This window comes from Rhinolophus ferrumequinum, chromosome 11, assembly GCF_004115265.2.
Source record: "Rhinolophus ferrumequinum isolate MPI-CBG mRhiFer1 chromosome 11, mRhiFer1_v1.p, whole genome shotgun sequence".
NCBI classification, from domain to species: Eukaryota; Metazoa; Chordata; class Mammalia; order Chiroptera; family Rhinolophidae; genus Rhinolophus; species Rhinolophus ferrumequinum.
This window is the reverse complement of record NC_046294.1, coordinates 28,529,960-28,546,784: the sequence shown is the minus strand read 5'-3', so window position 1 is coordinate 28,546,784 and position 16,825 is coordinate 28,529,960. Positions and strand designations below refer to the sequence as shown.

The window sequence follows — 16,825 nt, the reverse complement described above, 5'->3', positions numbered from 1 at the left end:
ACATATTCTTGACACTATTTCTTATTACTCTCACTCCATCTCACACTCTCCAAAACCACATTTTAAGTTGCAAAACTTGACTTACTAAAGGCCTTCAATATTCAACTGGTTGTTAAATGGTTGTTAGCTTTGCTGGACAGTTCGTCGGCCACATAACATTAAAAGTGCACATAACCAAATATTTGTTGTTTTCAGAAGATAAACAGGCCATGCTAGCAGGTGAACAAGGATACCTGATGAAGTGGTAGCTCCATGTACTTAAGTTGTAGCTCCTATAGCAGAAGAAATGATTAAAACACTCTCTCATTATCATTACGGAACCTGTGGATTATTTTCAGACTTGGTTCTAGTGCCATATATCTTGATCTAATCTGAGATATAAATCTACAAAATTCACGTTTAATATAGAATAGTTCAAAGTGTGTAAGGAGTAGTAATGAGACAGAAAAGCAAACATAAAATCTATGTCTTTAATATACTGTAGTAGCATGAAACAATATTAGTATTTTATTCATGGAGACTTTAAATAATATTTACAACTTTATGTACATTTGTACATCAAAGTATTTTTGCAAAGAAAAGTCACATATATGATTAAAATAATGTAAGACTAAACACAGCCTGGGCCATAATTTTATCACTTCTAAATCCTTCTTATTTTCAAAAAATAGTAAGAATAATTTAACTCACTATTATTTTCTAAAATGTCCTAATAAACTTGTTGCAGAATAGTAAAACTGAGCGGCCACCATGCTGACTTAGGGATTTTAAAAGGCAGCAAGTGTTTGAGAAACGTAAAACATAACCTTTTCTGTTAAAATTTTACATTTGCTTAGAATACAAAAAAACAAATGTGAAAGAATTTCATTTTCTGCTTGTTGAAGCTATTTTGGTAAATCTAGCTTTAAGATGGTCTTCTTTCAAAGATTTTAAATACGTTTTGAAAGGGCATGGGCAACAAACCCTTTTAAAAGCACAGTTGTCCATTTAATTTCTCTTGATTTTGAAGTGACTTATCTTAGATTTCCTTTTGAAATACTTCTTCCAAAATTTCTCACTGTTTCTGGCTTTCCTTTGTAGATGTTTCTTTTATATTCTAGAGAAAAAAAAAAAGAAAAAGGTAAATATGGTAGAAACATCATTCAAAAAGAATTTTCACCATTCATTCAACTTATAGAAATTAATTTCTCCATATTGCAAACTGAAGTTTTAGTGCATGTGTGCGTGTCCACACACTCATCCACACACATACATACACACCTGAAGATTAACTTTTGTTATTTTTGAACTAATGAAGGATTATTTCTACCATTGTTCCCTTTCTTTTTTGCATTATCAAATTTTTTTTTCTCATTCTTTGGATTATTTTCCTAGGGCTTTTAAACTTCCATATTTTTCCAATTCAGAAGTATCATTTGAATCCAGATCCCATAGCTCTTTTTTCTTTTACTGCCACCTCTCAACTGTGTTCTATTTGTGCCCATTTTTCTGCTTCTTCATCAGCCTTCACAATGATTTTCTACTCAATGAGGAGTTGTCACAACAGGGTGCCATTGACTTTTTTAGGGATCAGTCTAATCTCTTATCCATTTTCTTGGGCACATTAGATTTTAGTTTTAGGGACACATATTCTTGACACTATTTCTTATTACTCTCACTCCTCAGTAAACAGTACTTTCACTTATGTTCCTTTGTTTTTTTATTTGTACATTGTTAGTTGGAGAACTAAGTTGAATACATTCTAAGGAAGGCAGTCTCTAGTTCTCTTACTTTTCCAGCAATTCCTGAGGTGTATGCAGCCATTTTCACTTGGCTATCCCAATGTACCTAAACTATTATTTTCCCTAAATTAATCTCCTTCTAAGTGCTCCATTATCCTTAATGACACATGATCTTTTAACCTAGCTTTAGCTTTTCTTCCTCGTTGGCAAGCACTGCAGTTTAGTATTATCGTCTACTTTTTTCTCCATAGATATTTTTTATCGCTCTTTACACATAAGATATTAATATTTGATTCATTTTATACTTTATTAGAAAAGAAGCATATTAGAAAAACTAAATCTTTATTATTTGAGAATTATCAATTTATTATTTGATTGCAGAATTATGACTTTCCAGAGAAGTTTTTTCAGGAGACCAACGGAGCAGTACATATCTACACCAATTGTATATACACATTGTTAAGCATTATTAAATATGGCATGCTAAGCCAAATAATCAGAGTAAATTTTATTTTTCAGGACTTTATTGATTTTTAAATTTGCATGAGACATTTCCATTAAACTTCAGGTAAACAACAGCTACTGGCTACCAGAAGTCAGGATTTATCAAAGCAATTGAGAAATTTTGTACTACTCAAGCAATAATAGTTTTCAGTTATTCTTAGAAATACTACTCATTATGTCATGAAATCCCTTTAAATTCCAAGTGCTGTAAGTTCCTTTAGAAAAGAAACCAAACTGGGTCTTAATGATCTTTGTATCATCATAGAACCCAGCACATAGTGAGTGTGTAGTAAATAAATGAATGAAGTCTTAGGAACTGTAGTGTCAGAAGTCTGGACGCGAAGGCTTAGAAACTGGTTGGCACTGCATCCTCCGGTTTGACTGCATGTGTGGTTTGATCAACAGGGACACCACTCCTCCGACCCCCATAATTGAGAGGATGTAGTCACCCGATCAGCATCTTTTTCAACTTGCTAACGGGAGTTACACTACGATTGTAACTAGGTCCAGACTGGAACCTGGCAATAATTGCACAAATAAGTCAGAGGCCAAATTATTAAAGATAATAGGCTAAGGGAAAAATTTCAAGTGGATATAATTTATCTGTAAAATATACTGAATCACTAACCTATTAAATAATACATTTAGCTAATTATTTCAATTATTAAATTATTCACCAATTCTTCTGCAATATGAAGCAGTATAGATAACAAAAAGCGTATAGAATGTAGCGTTAGAAGGTATGATTCTGAATTCTGGCTCTATCATAAAATATCTGTGGGATCTTGGGTGTTTTCTATTTTGTATCTTAGTTTTCTTATCTGTAACATGGATGATCATACTTACGATGTAATAAAGGTGATGAGTAGATAAAAGGACTTTTACATGAAAACATTATAAAAGATGTACTATACATGTTAGGTGATCATGTGTTTAAATATCAAAATAAGAGCTCAGACATACCCATTGTTTGTCCATTTTCTTGTAAGTTCTTGTCACTTGAGTTATCTTTTCGAACACGTTTGGCAAATCCAGAAGTTTCTTCAGTAGTTAAAGTATTTGATGCAGAACTTGAGGGAAACATTTTTAATTTTAGTTAAGCATTTTTTATATCTCTAAGTTCTAATCCAAACTCTACATGCAATGATTAATATTAAAATATTAAGTTGTGAACTCCCATAGAAGTAATTGGAGGTACTAAATACATTTTTGGCCCATAGGGAAATTTAGCTGTGTGTGATTTTAATCATGTTTCTTCGAATCAGAGATTTTGATGTAGGTGTATGTAACAATTCTGTAACAACCTTCCCAGGGTGCTCCGCTGGAATACCAGTAAGCACCGTTATCAAAGAAGAGTCAATAAGGAGCAAGAGGGAAAAACGAGGCTCCTATTACAAATTTGGAGCAAGAACCCTAGGTTTTATTACCCTAATATGGGGAACAAAATCAAGTGAGATTTTTTTGAAAACTTTGTTTTTAAGTCAAAGCATGGCAATAGACTGAAAGTCTCTCTGATTACTGCAGTTAAAGAAACGGAAAAGAATAGCCTATTTTCATTTGTTTAATCTTCAAAAATTTATATCAATCTCACATTATTATAATAGGTCAAATTTCTAACTCGATTGGAGTTGACGTATTATTAAACATCTATTATGGCCTCATGTTTTAGGACATACAAAGTAAGGCACAAACAATTCCTGTCCTGAAAATTTATATAATGGATATATGCTGGGGGGAGGGAAAAATAAGACAAATTCATCAAAGAATAGATGGTAGAATAAAAAACAGTGCCTCAGGTTTTCAAACCACAAGTAGCTGTAGGTTCCTGAGTTTACAAGAAAAAAGAAAAACTAAAAAGATTTTGTGGATGAGATGACTTTTATTATCTGGACACGGAAAATAGCAATCCAATCCTTCCAAGCCCCGAGGAAGACCAAGTTTTAACAGGCAGGACTGGGGGTCCAGCAGAGATAAATCCCCTTGCTCCACACTGATTCAAATAAGCTAATGGCAGGAGATTTCTGGCTAATAAAGATATTATATACTATTTTACAAGTTGATACTAATTCGATTGTTAGATGGATTTACAATTGGAGGTTTTCCTTTTACGGCAACAGTTTGCTCTTTAATCCTAACTGTGGTAAACTAATGGGGGTGCATGTTTATGGAACAGGGAAAACATGGTTGAGTTGTATGCTCATGTAAAGTAGTCAGAAATGGCAATTTAATAGGATAGCAAAGAAAAATAAGTATGAGCACACTGAATGCTGGGAAAAATAACTCAACTTTCTTGAACCTGTAAGAGAGATTAGTGTTCACAAAGGTGATTTTGCCTACTCTGTTTAAGAATGCAAATGATAAATACCCAAAATGGTTACAAAGAAGTACTAATGTTATTAAACATATTCAGTTGTAGAAATTCTCTATTCCTATATGATGTGAAATAAAACAGGTTACTTTAATTCTAGATATTAAACACCCTTTCTTGATAATATGTATATCTGCTGTCCAGGGCAAAATTCTTTTTTGGTCATTTGGGGATTTTATTTTTCGAAAAGATCAGTGTCATTGGTTACTTTCTACAAGTGTTGTTTTTCCTTACAATTTATTTTAAAGTTGTCTTATTACTTTATGGTATGATGCTTCACTTTGGTTAGTTTTAGGACCTTTGTTTTTTACTCATAGATTTTTTTTTCCTTGAAAAATTAAGCTTTTGAATAAATCTATTTGAATACAACTCATATTTCTAGAATGAAATCAAACCTTAATAAGTTATATATTTATATATATAAGTAAAATATACTAAAACATTTTTAAGATTTAGATAAAAAGGTCTACTGCTAAAGTGTTTAAAGTTTATGTTATACATTTATGTTAGATTATAAAATAAAAAATACTAAAATTAGTATGATTCCAAATTCAAATTATGTTAAAGACTATACTGAGAAGAAATTTAAAGACTCTTCTAGTTGTGTGCCTAATATATTTCTGTAACTATTAATAAAAGTTAAGATTTAACCTTTTGTTCCCTTACTTGGGTAGAATGTTTCTGTTTAATAGACATAATGCATCTCATATTCTTTCAGTTGAGATATTTCTAGTTGAAATCATTAATATCTTTCAAAATAAATCAAAAATGTATGGCAAGTGTGAGACCATTTTTGGGTGCTCAGAAAGACTGTGGAACAAGCAAACAAAAACCAACCAATCAAATAAACACAAAGCAAACAAAACCCCAAAACTCTTAATTAATATAATGTTAAGTAAAATTTTACATATGTATATATTGTATTTGGTATACTGATTCATTTAATTAAAACAGATTGCTACAGTGATAATAAATAAGTTGAAATGATTAAAAATCGAATATTCTAAATTTAACTAGTCACTAAAAAATCTAGTTTGGTAGGTTTTTAAAATATCCAGTGCTTTTTGACCGAAATATTTTTTTTCAGAGAATAAAACTGATACAAAAATAAATAACTATGTAATACGACATGGAGCTTTCCCTTCATTTTAAAAAACCGTATTAAGAATATAAACACACCCAAATATGTACATAAAGCTGCTAAGTGGAAAATACCAGAGTTTATTATTCTCAAGCTCATGTAGATTTAATTGGGGGGAAAGGAAGATTCAAAGAAAAGTAATTATGTACATTTCTAGCATTAATCTCTTTTAACCTTAGTTAATGGCAGGATCTAATTATTGGTACCAGAGGGAATGTAATAGAGCAATTAATAGGTTATGAGAACTCTTACTTTCTTTATATGTCCTTTAATATTATTTCACAATATTAGTTGTTCGTGTGGAAGCCTTTTAACTCATCTAAAACCACTCTAAATACACGTTTACATACCTGGACATTGGATTTTGATAATGACTATGTTTACATTTAAAAATTATTCTTAGTTATAAACTTTTGCTATATCGTAGTTAACAAAGTAGAGTATGCATGCTACCAGTGAAGAACCAAAAAAGTCACCAACATTAATTAATGGAAAGAATAACAACCGACACAATGAAAATTAGTGATAAGATGGGTGACACCCATAATGGTGGTTAGCTAGGCTCACTCTGATTAAGTGACTGATTCCCACACACGAGCCAGACTTAACTGCACAATTCAAATTTGTGCGATTGCAAAATATAAAATTTTAAATGTCATGGATAGTCAGAGACATTCAGGAAAAACCAGTCCATTAATCTTTAATGTACACATTCTAAGGGTCTGCTGTACTTTGGTTGGAGGGGAAAGGGCAGAGAGATCCTAAATGCACCTCTGAAATGATACACTACGTGGCACAAGTAAATAGGCTATTTGCAAATTTGTTAACACTAGCCCAGATGAGAACCGGTTCATGGTGGAAAATGAGAAACTTAGAAAGAGTTATCTTAATATCTTACACTCTTTTCCCATAATCACATGTCAAAAAAAAGGGAGAGCAAGTCCATTTTACAATATATAACCACTCACTGTATCTTTCTATTCCATTTAATGTTGCAGGATATAAAGACTATATACTGGACTTCATGTCATATAACTCAGAATATTTATGATTTTTTTCCTTGTCTTTTGATTTTTAGATGATTTACTACTATGTACCTAGGTATGTTTCTCTTTATACTAGTGATGCTTATGGTTTCCAGTGATTCTTGAATCTGTGATTTATCTTTCATTGGTTTTAGAAAATTATTAGCCAGCATTTTCTCAAATACTAGTTTCCCGCACTGTTTTTCTCATTTTTTTCTGGGACTCAAAATATATGTGTCCCATATTTCTTTTTAATTGTGCCCTATATTTTAAGTCTTCTCCATACTTTCTTTTTATCCTTTTGCACATTTGTTTCAATATTTTTCTATCAATCTATCTTCTAGTACACTAAACTGTCTTCTGCTGTGCCTAATCTGTTAAAATAATTTATTGAATTCCTAATTTAAGTAAATTCTATTTTTCAGTTCTAGAACATACACTTGATTCATCTGAATAGAATCTAGTTCTTTGGGAAATTGTCATCTATTCTGTTCAACTTTTGTTAATCAGTTAAAATTTTAAAGTCTCTTTCTGGTAATCTTAATATCTGCATCACTTATGGATCACTGCTTCTCTAATTTGTTTTCTTCTCTTGATTTTCAGTCATTTTGTCCTGTCTCCTGGCATACTTGGTTATTTTTGCTTAAGTGCTACACATTACATATGAAAAACCACAGAGGCTCTAGATCAGGGGTGTCCAAACTTTTTTCAAAGTTTTTCACCAAGGGCCACATGCAGTAAAATACACAAACAGCCGGGCCACTCACTGAAGGTGAAGTACGTATTGCCTCACCTGGTTTTTTTAAGTAAACTAAATATATTTTTGGAATTTGCTGCGGGCCAATTAAAAATGGATTGCGGGCCGCAGTTGGCCCATGGGCCGCAGTTTGGACACCCCTGTTCTAGATGGCATATTCACTCAGAGACAATGTAATATTCTTCTGGCAAGTGGGCAGAATAGAGATAAATCATCTTGATCCACAAAGGGATTGAGTTGGTTTAAGGTCTGTTTCAGGCCTTCAAGAACTGGTCTATTTCTAGTTTGCCCTACTCTTAGAGCACAGGCCCTTTTTCCATGATGATCTCTGAACAACAATTTTCATGTCCCAGTTTCATGAGGACATCAAAACTCTGCTCAATACTATAGACTCTTAGAAGCAACCTTCAGCTTGGTTTCTTGGACTCTTACTCCATTGTGTTTAGAACTTTGCATATATTTTGAGGGCAAAAGCTATACAGAATAATTTTGTTTCCCTAGCTCAGTGAGACTGCTGATTAGCTCTAGAATTCCATTTTCTGCTTGGCCTCTACACTTGATGTCAGGAATTGGCAAATGTTAAAAGGAAAAAAGGGTCAGAGAAGGTCTGGATCTCTACAGCTTGTTTTCCTTTTTCTGGGGATCTTTCCTTTTCCCTCAAGTCCTAGCTGCCTTGATTGTTCTCCAGTAGACTTCAAGCAGCTGTTAGTTGTATTTTATCAGCTTTTATAATGGTTCTTGATGGATACCATGGTCTGATATAAGCTACAGTGTCATAGCCAGAAAAAGAAATCTTTTAATTCATTACATTTTAATCATCTATCAAAATCAATTAAAATAATATAATTTTAGGACTGAAGAAAATTCGGTAATGTCTAAAAGGAAAAATACCTAATGAGTAAAAACCAGAAGAAAAGTTAAAATTAAATGACATTTTTGAAGGCCAGAAGACTTTTTAATTTATATTTAATAATCTGAAACATGGAATACTTTATGCAAATGTCAAGTGAAATACTTGGGCTTTATCAAGATCTCCCTTTGATAATATAAATCCAGTGTCATATCCAGAGCAATTTATTACATGTATGCTTAAATATGAATTCACATTCTAATTATAAGAATAAAAAAAGAACTAGAGAACAAAGTGTAAAGATGATCTTATATAAGGACTGAAAGTTTATGTTAAAGCGTACCTTGTTAGTTTCCGTTTCCTTTTGGCAGCAGCAGTCATTGCCATGTAGGATGGTACTATGTTTTGTAGAGGCAGAGGATGTTTAGTTGACAATGAGGAAAGGGCAAGCCTGTATATTAAATGATAAAAGTTATAAAAGCAATAATAAAAAAAGAGCAATTTTGATTTCTGCTACGGAGAAAAAAGGGGCCACACACATCACTGGAACACCATTTCATATTAATATAGAAAGAAAAACACTGTACTATAAAACTTACTTTGATTGCTCTGGGGTTTTCTTTTGTCATTTTTACATCATAGATAGAGTTGCTATCAAGAGATTTATGCATTCCCAACAGCATAAAAAGGTGAAGGTATTATTCTTCCCATATTTAGATTAGTTGTGATAATATAGATAAAATGAGAAGGATATGTTTGCTTGGAAGACATGGAGTCAACCATACCATAGACATATGACTATTTCAGAATAAGCTGAGGTTTGCTAAACATCAATAGAAACTGGAATTTCCTTTAGTGAAGATATTAATGAATAATAATAAACATGGTACTCTTCCAGCATCTGCCTTTAGTCTGAAGAACAAACTAAATACACCTTAAGGTCTCTTCTAGCCTGATGAGGGTTAATAAACTTAAGATATCAAATTAAAGACTTTAAAAGATTGTGTTAATGGATTAATATTTAGCAAGACAATTAAGATTTAATGAAATATGCTTAAGAGAGCATACTTGATCTACAAAATAGACCTCAAATATATCTAAAGAAGAAAAAGAAAGCTAATAGTTTAAAGGCTACCAAAAAAGACCTCAAATATGTCTAAAGAAGCAAAAGAAAGCTAATAGTTTAAAGGCTACCAAAAAAGAGAGAGAAAAGTTGGCAAACACTCCTTTTGGTACCTTTGTAAAATGTTACTGCTTGATAGTGGTTGTTGTTCAGGTAATTCACTTTTCAATTTCCTGGTGTCTTCACAGACAGTAAATGTAGAGTCCAAGTCCTCCTGTTCGTTTTCTTTGCTTCTGCTGAGAGGGATATCTACTTCACACGACATTTTCAGAGAATTATCACTGTTTGTATTTGAGCTGATGGCCTGAAAACTTGTAGTATGAGACGATGGTTTTAATAAGGTCCCTGTAGATTGATTTTTAAAAGTTTTTCTACAGCCTTCTGGCGTATACACAATAGGTTGAAGTTCTTTGCTGAACGAGTCATTGAGCTGCACACTTTCAGACAGTGAAGACTTTTGGGTAAGTTCTGCTTTCAAGGGAGAAGGCATTAGTTTTCTTCGAGTTCTTTTTTGTGAAGGAACGTTAAGTAGATTAGATTCACTTGACGATGTGCCTGTTTGACAAAATTAAAGACTCTTACTATGTTGCATAAATAGTTTTCCAAAAACCCTGTCAGGAAAAAACAAAACAACAAAACAAAACAAAACAAAACCCACCAATAATAGACTACACTTTCGGCCAAATGATAAAAATTTAAAATAAAATAAGGTGGAAAGAAAAAAATAAGTTTATTGCTAATAATTTTAAATAAAGTGAAACTCATTATAAAGAGATTCTACTACAGAGAATAAATACATGGCTAATATCAATATTAATTTATAGATATAGCTATCTTGAGATATTGCGTAATCATGAAAACATATTTCCAACCAATTCCAATAAAATTCACAAGCAATGTCCAGCTTTCATGTTTGATTTACGTTCAAGATTAACAACAAAAGATATTCAATATTTGTAGGCATGTAGATTTGTAACTTGTTCTATTGCAAAATATCACCAGTTTATTACTAAAGTAACAAGAATGGCAATAATCAATAAAATCCCAGGTGAATGTAAGAATTATATCCAATACTATCCCAGGTATAGCAGTTAATTAAACATTCTGGTTGATTAATTTGTTTCTTATATCATACATAATTGACAGGTTTGCAAAAATTCGATTAATACCAAAGATAAATACACATAATTTGAAGAGTACAGAGTACTCGTACTTGCCCCTTATCATTCTGTAAAAGCAAGTCTCCCAAATGTCAGGAGTCACCAAGTTTAACGAACTTTTCTTAGTCCTAATCCTACAACTTCTGTAGCTTTTCAAAGTGATTTCCCTGTTCTCTGTTACCTTCTTCTTCCTCTATTCGGTAAACGTACACATTTCCCCAAAGACCTGTACTTGACCCCGTAGTCTGCTTATGCCACACTCTTATTTCAAATTATCCTCCGGCTACTACCTTCGCAGTCACCCGGGTCCCAAATAACCACATTTTCTTTTACCTTTTCCTTGCATTTCCCAACCTCTATCAATCCCGTCTTTCTTACACTTACATAGTTAAAACATAATTCTGATCATGGCATTTTTCTAATTAAACACTTTCAGTAATCTAAACAGAAATATAATGTCCAGAGATTTTTAGTAGGGGGATTCTTGTTCGTTGGTCCAAAATTGAGACAATTTTTTTTGCTTGAACTTAAATGTGAATTCCTACCATATCAGACATACTTTAATATTTAAGTACATAAACATCTCTCAAGCACCTTTTTTTTTCAATGTAGAAAGTAATGAATTGCTTACATACATATAACAATAAACTTGATCAGCTCCAGTGTGTTTATCTTTTATTTCTTAATTAACTATTTTTTCTGCTTTGCCTATTTCATTCTGGTGAATTTCATGGTGCCTGACACGTAATAACTTTGTTGGGAGTGTACTGTCCAGGGAAGAAACCAAAACATGTACTTCTGCCCATGTTTTCAAAACATGCAGTAAAATTAGCAAATGATGATATATTTGCTTTATGATATATTAACATTGAAAGCTGAATAAAATAAGTGTTATGTATTTTAATAAAACAATTCCAACTTTCAACCAAGTTAGAAAATACACTTTTAACAATCACCAATAGTACATGCATTATTCTTATTATGTTGGTTGACAATAGATTTTGCTATGGCTAGGTTGACAATTACCCTCTAGGAAATACAATTTAAAAACAGGAAGAAAAATATGATCCCTGTTCTACTAAGAAATTTTACTTTTCTGAGAACTAGATAAATGAGATCCAGATCTTAAAATAATTTTCCACTCCCTTTAACATGACATTTGTCAAATTTTCCATTACCAGATATTTTTATACTAATGCTGCAGTATAAAGACAGTTACTTTTCTCCACTGTGCTGCTACCACCAATTTGGTGGCTATTAATAGCTGGAAGATTAACTTCTTTTCCCATGAGAGGCAGCAGGGGTATATAGAGGATAGAAAACTATATCGAGGATAGAGAACTGAATTGGGAGTCAGGAGACTTGGATTCTATTTCTGGCCTCACCACAACTCGCTGAGTGACCTTGGGCAACTCACGTAAGCAGTGTGGGCATTAGTACACCCCCTCGTTCCTCCCCAAAAGGAGCTACTATTATTTTTATGGATAGGGAATTTTCTAGGATTAGACAATATCTATAAAATACTTAGGGTTTAAAGACAGGCTCTAAAAATATAAAAATGCTTCAACTATTAGCATTACTACTTACAGGAAAAGCTGTATTTACTTTCTAGTATTCCATCAATACCTAACTCCCAGTTGTCACTGAAAGAAAACATTTCACACAATGTCTCACTTTCAGTTTATCAGATATCTAGTTTACCAAGGCTGATGATAAAGTGCAGTATAAACGGAAGGTATTGTTAAGCAGGCACATGTAAGTATTATTTAACTTAGACTACAATGGAGCGTGAAATCTCAAGGGATAAGGATTACCAAGAGTCCCTATTTTTCTTGCACATATCTAGAGATAGATAATCTCTGAAGTGGCACTGGGCAAATTTCCATGATGGCAGACCACTTTTTCACTGCTATTCTTAAGAGCATGAAAATGGGGGTCCTTTAACGAGACACTGAAGAATTAGCCACCTGCTTTCCGGGATACCATAAACGTATACCCAACATCAAATTTTGATATGCTCAGACTGAGTAACAGTTGTCAGTGAAAGCAACAGTAATGTTACAATGATATATCTTTAGCCATAACTCTGCTTTCCTGACAGGATATGACAACTTGAAGGAGAAACATGGAGCTGTGGTAGTTAACGGGGATTCACATACCATTGTTTTGCTGGGCCTGGAAGAAAAGGTGCTATAGACATACAGCATGTATAAAATACAAATCCAGAGGGTTCTTTTCTTTCTATCTTCTCAATTAGTTAATAAAGATAAAATCATAAGAAGGAACCAGAAAATAGATGGTCAGTTCAGGACTATTAGCTGAACTGCCAGTTAGCTGACTAGTTAGTTGCTAAGAAAGGTTCAGGGGATATGTAGAGCAAGGACAAGATTTAGAGGCATAAATAAAAATTGAACGGTAAATCCAATGTACCTATAAAGGGATAATGACACCACTTATCCATGAAAATGAAAAGAACACAATAAACAACTGATATTTCACTTTGAATATGATTTACAGAATAAATACAATTATATAATAAATACTCATTCTCCTTTAGCTAGTTAGGTAATGGAGTACTTAAGATGGGTGGGGCAAACTGGAGAGTGTTGGGTTAGGGGTGTTGTACATTTTAATAGGCTATAAAACCACTGCATATGCTAGGTCTATGTCTATAAAAGAGATTTGCTGTACTTTTCCATTACTGGACAGACAGTAACTTTCCAGAAAAGCAGGCTTGGGGCATTTGTAGTTTCCCCTGATTCAGCCTGAGAAAATACTATCTAACACGATTCCGTAATTCCGTAAATGATAAAGCAGGAACCTGGAGGCTGATTATAATTCTGTTAAAAAGGCACCATGAAATGAGAAAAGAAATCATGCACAGACTTTCACAGCAAGGGACTCTTAGCTGATGGTAGTCAATGAAATAACTTAGCAATGTGTGTACTACACAGGAGGCGGCAGAATATTAAAAATGCATTGTGATGAGGCAGGCAGGCTCTTGGAAATTGGGATAGAAGAGATTGGCAGCCACTTGGGAGGACAGCAAGTCTTCTCTCCAGGGTCTCTCTGCATCTAAGGAACCAGCCCACTGAATCATATACTTGAGCATAGAAGGTAGTAAGTAGTAGTGTACCCTATGGTTTGAAAAAATTTGGTATTTCTAGACCATCTCTTGGGATTTTAGCTCTTCAACATTTTGTAAGTATGCTGCATTTCTATTGCCCTGAAATGGTTATGACCCAAGGGATATGAGTGAGTATGACTTGTTGAAATTCATGTCCAAATAGCAATAACCACAATGTCAAGACATTTAAAAGAAGGAGTCACTGTTACTATTGTCAATTCAGGATCAATGTTTATTTTAATTATGAAATAAAAAATGTTGTAGTCAGCTATGGTGCAAGAGAAACAAAAATAAGAGCACTGCATCTGCATAAAAAAAATTCAGTTTGTTCACCCACATGGCAGTATGAAGCCTGCCATGTTTTAGTCCTAGAAAAAGGTAGAGAATATAGCAGAAAACAAGAAAGTTAAGAACTTATATTTTTGAGGGGAGAAGGCAGAAAAATAAATTATCTTAATAAAGTAAGATAGTTATGACCAATGAGTTATAAATAAAGCAGAGAAATGGAATAGAGAGTGACAGGAGGTAGGTGTTAATTACGAAGGCCAGGGAAGGTGATTTAGGGATGGGATGGGAATATTATCTGAGGCCTGAATGGCTCTGAAGGTGCCAGCCTATGAAGATCTGAGGAAAGCAGCAGAGGAAATTGCAAGTGCAAAGAAGCACTGGCCACAATGACTGTTGGACTCAAAGAAAAGAGAGAAGACTACTGCGATTGAAGTGTGGTGAGTTCGAGAGAGTAGAAATGAGAAGCAGCTGGAGAGATCAAAGAGGACCATGATGTGTTAGGATTTATGGACAAGGGTTTGGATTTATTCCAAATGCAAAGGGCTATCTGTTCAAATTTTAAGCATAAATATGATGTAATATGATTTACATTTTTTAAAAAAGATTGCATTGCTTATTGTGTGGGGAACTGAATATGAATGGGCAAGAGACAAAACGGAAGTCAGTAACAAGGCTACTGCTATTGCTCAGGCAAGAAATAATGAGAGCTTGAACTAGGGGGTAGCAGTAGTGATGGAGAGATGTGAAATAGGTCCTGTACTCCAACAGTCAGCTAAAAATTATATGGAGTAAATCCAGAACACATTCAGTAACATATATGTGTGGTTCATTGCCTGACAATCAGGAACACAGCTAAGAAGTTCACACAAAGGCGTAGTACATGCGTATTATTAATTTTACATAACTTAATCAATAGAAACCACTTTCTGTGAAACCATGAAGCATTTCCACATGCACAATTACAGAAAAGTTCCTAAATGTCTTTCCCTCAAATTTGGCATTCTCTTGTTACTGACATCCCCTTCCCTCACCCCCATGCAACAGGCTGGTGGTCCTGTCCTCACTGAGGAGCTCTGATCCAAGTAAACACAGGTGTCTTCGAATTGGTTTCTTCCCCTCTCCAGTTTGGATGCTGATGGACTTGAGGCAGCAGTTACCCTTTGGGATTTGAGGATATGATTTCTTATTTAGAGATCATGGGTGTTATTATCATGCTGGGATAGGGAAAAGGGAAGAAAAGTAAGGCTAAGGAGGAAATGGTTCTAGACTAAGGATGGCTGATAGAAGTGAATTAAAATGGACTCGGGCTCCTAGGAAGTTGTACAAAGGCTGATGTGAAGGAACGATTTGAGTTAATAGAACGATGTGCAAAGGACATGTCTGTTGAGGCTAGGCACTCTACGTTCTCGGCAAACTCATCTCTAGACATCTCCAAACAACTGAAACAGACTGATCCGTTCCAGACATAGACATCCTATGATTTCAGATACAAGGACTGGCTGCTCCACTCCCAGTATCTTGTTAATTATTGCATTCTATTCCTTATAAAGAAGTCAACACATTTTAATCCATATTTGGTGAAGTCTGAAAATGCAAAAGGTAGTCCTGTAACGAATGTGATCAAATAATATTCAATATACATGACATTAGAACCTCTTCTTTTTGATAGGGAAGGATAGAAAGGCTGAATACTGGAAGAATTTCTCACTAGAAGAACTAGTACTTGGTTGGTCTTGCTTTAGAAACATCCATAGTACAAGAAAGGTTATGAAGGTTAACTATGAGAAAGACAACCAACTTGGGCCAAGGCAGTAACCTGAGTAGAGGCGTCTAGATTCCCTGCCAGATTCCCTTGAAAATGACCACAGAGTAGGTATAGGACAAAACTTGCCCTATTGTGGGTAGTAAGGGAATCATCTGCATTCCAGGGCATGGGAAGACTTCATGAAGGATGTTGTGTTGCTGGAACTAGAATAAAGGAAGGCATGGAAAACACCTTGTAATGTTCCCGCACTCCATCCCTCAGTGCTATCCCTCAGCGTTAAGTGAAAGGCACTGGCAGAATGTCATTAACGCCCCTTAAATTAGGAACAGGGCTGAGGGAGAAAGGGAGAGACAAGGCCACGGGACATAGCAAAATGTCACCATGTGAATACGAGCAGTAGCACTAAGAGGCCCGAGGCCACTCAGTGGAGACAGGAGACTGAACGGAAAGTGCCCAATCGTGTGGGCCCTGCCTGCTCCCAGCACGGGTGGCCACTAAATACACATGAATGAGAAGCTACTGGGCAAAGAGGTCAAGTTTCCAGCTGAGACTACCCGTGGCTCTGGTTCCTTTCCTCCACTCCCTGGGCTGTCATGTCCATGAAGAGAAAGCATTTTCTCCCTATTACTGAACCTTAGTTTTGACTTGATTATCAGCAAGCACATGCCTATACATTCCTATATGAAAAATAAAAATGGCATGACAATGAACAGCAACAGTGGAATCTAGACATCAATGAAGCAATGTCTTCATAGTACTTAGAAAATTATGTCCAACCTAGAATTCTATGCATGGTCAAACGATCAGAAACTATATTGCCATACAAGCATTGTCTCAAAAAAATTTTACTTTCTATGTACCAATTCTCCAGAATCTATTGGGGGATGTATTTCTATAAAATAAGAAAAGAAAGAACATGTGGGAAAAAAGCAAATACTACATACAGAAGCCTTAAAGCCGTCCAATAAAGAAAATTTAACATGTCTTAGCTCAAAA

General features: G+C 34.3%; 1 protein-coding gene across 1 annotated transcript in view; it reads right to left on the bottom strand.

The window, feature by feature from the left end:
- Positions 1–456: 456 nt before the first annotated feature.
- Positions 457–16,825, bottom strand: part of KIF18A (kinesin family member 18A) — an 81,113-nt gene continuing 64,744 nt past the window's right edge. The window contains exons 14-17 of the mRNA XM_033121440.1: positions 9,603–10,044; positions 8,710–8,817; positions 3,189–3,295; positions 457–1,096 (exon numbers count right to left, since the gene is read on the bottom strand). Of these exons, the coding sequence (XP_032977331.1) occupies positions 1,014–1,096; positions 3,189–3,295; positions 8,710–8,817; positions 9,603–10,044 (740 nt within the window). The 3' untranslated portion in view covers positions 457–1,013. The remainder of the gene's footprint in view (positions 1,097–3,188; positions 3,296–8,709; positions 8,818–9,602; positions 10,045–16,825) is intronic.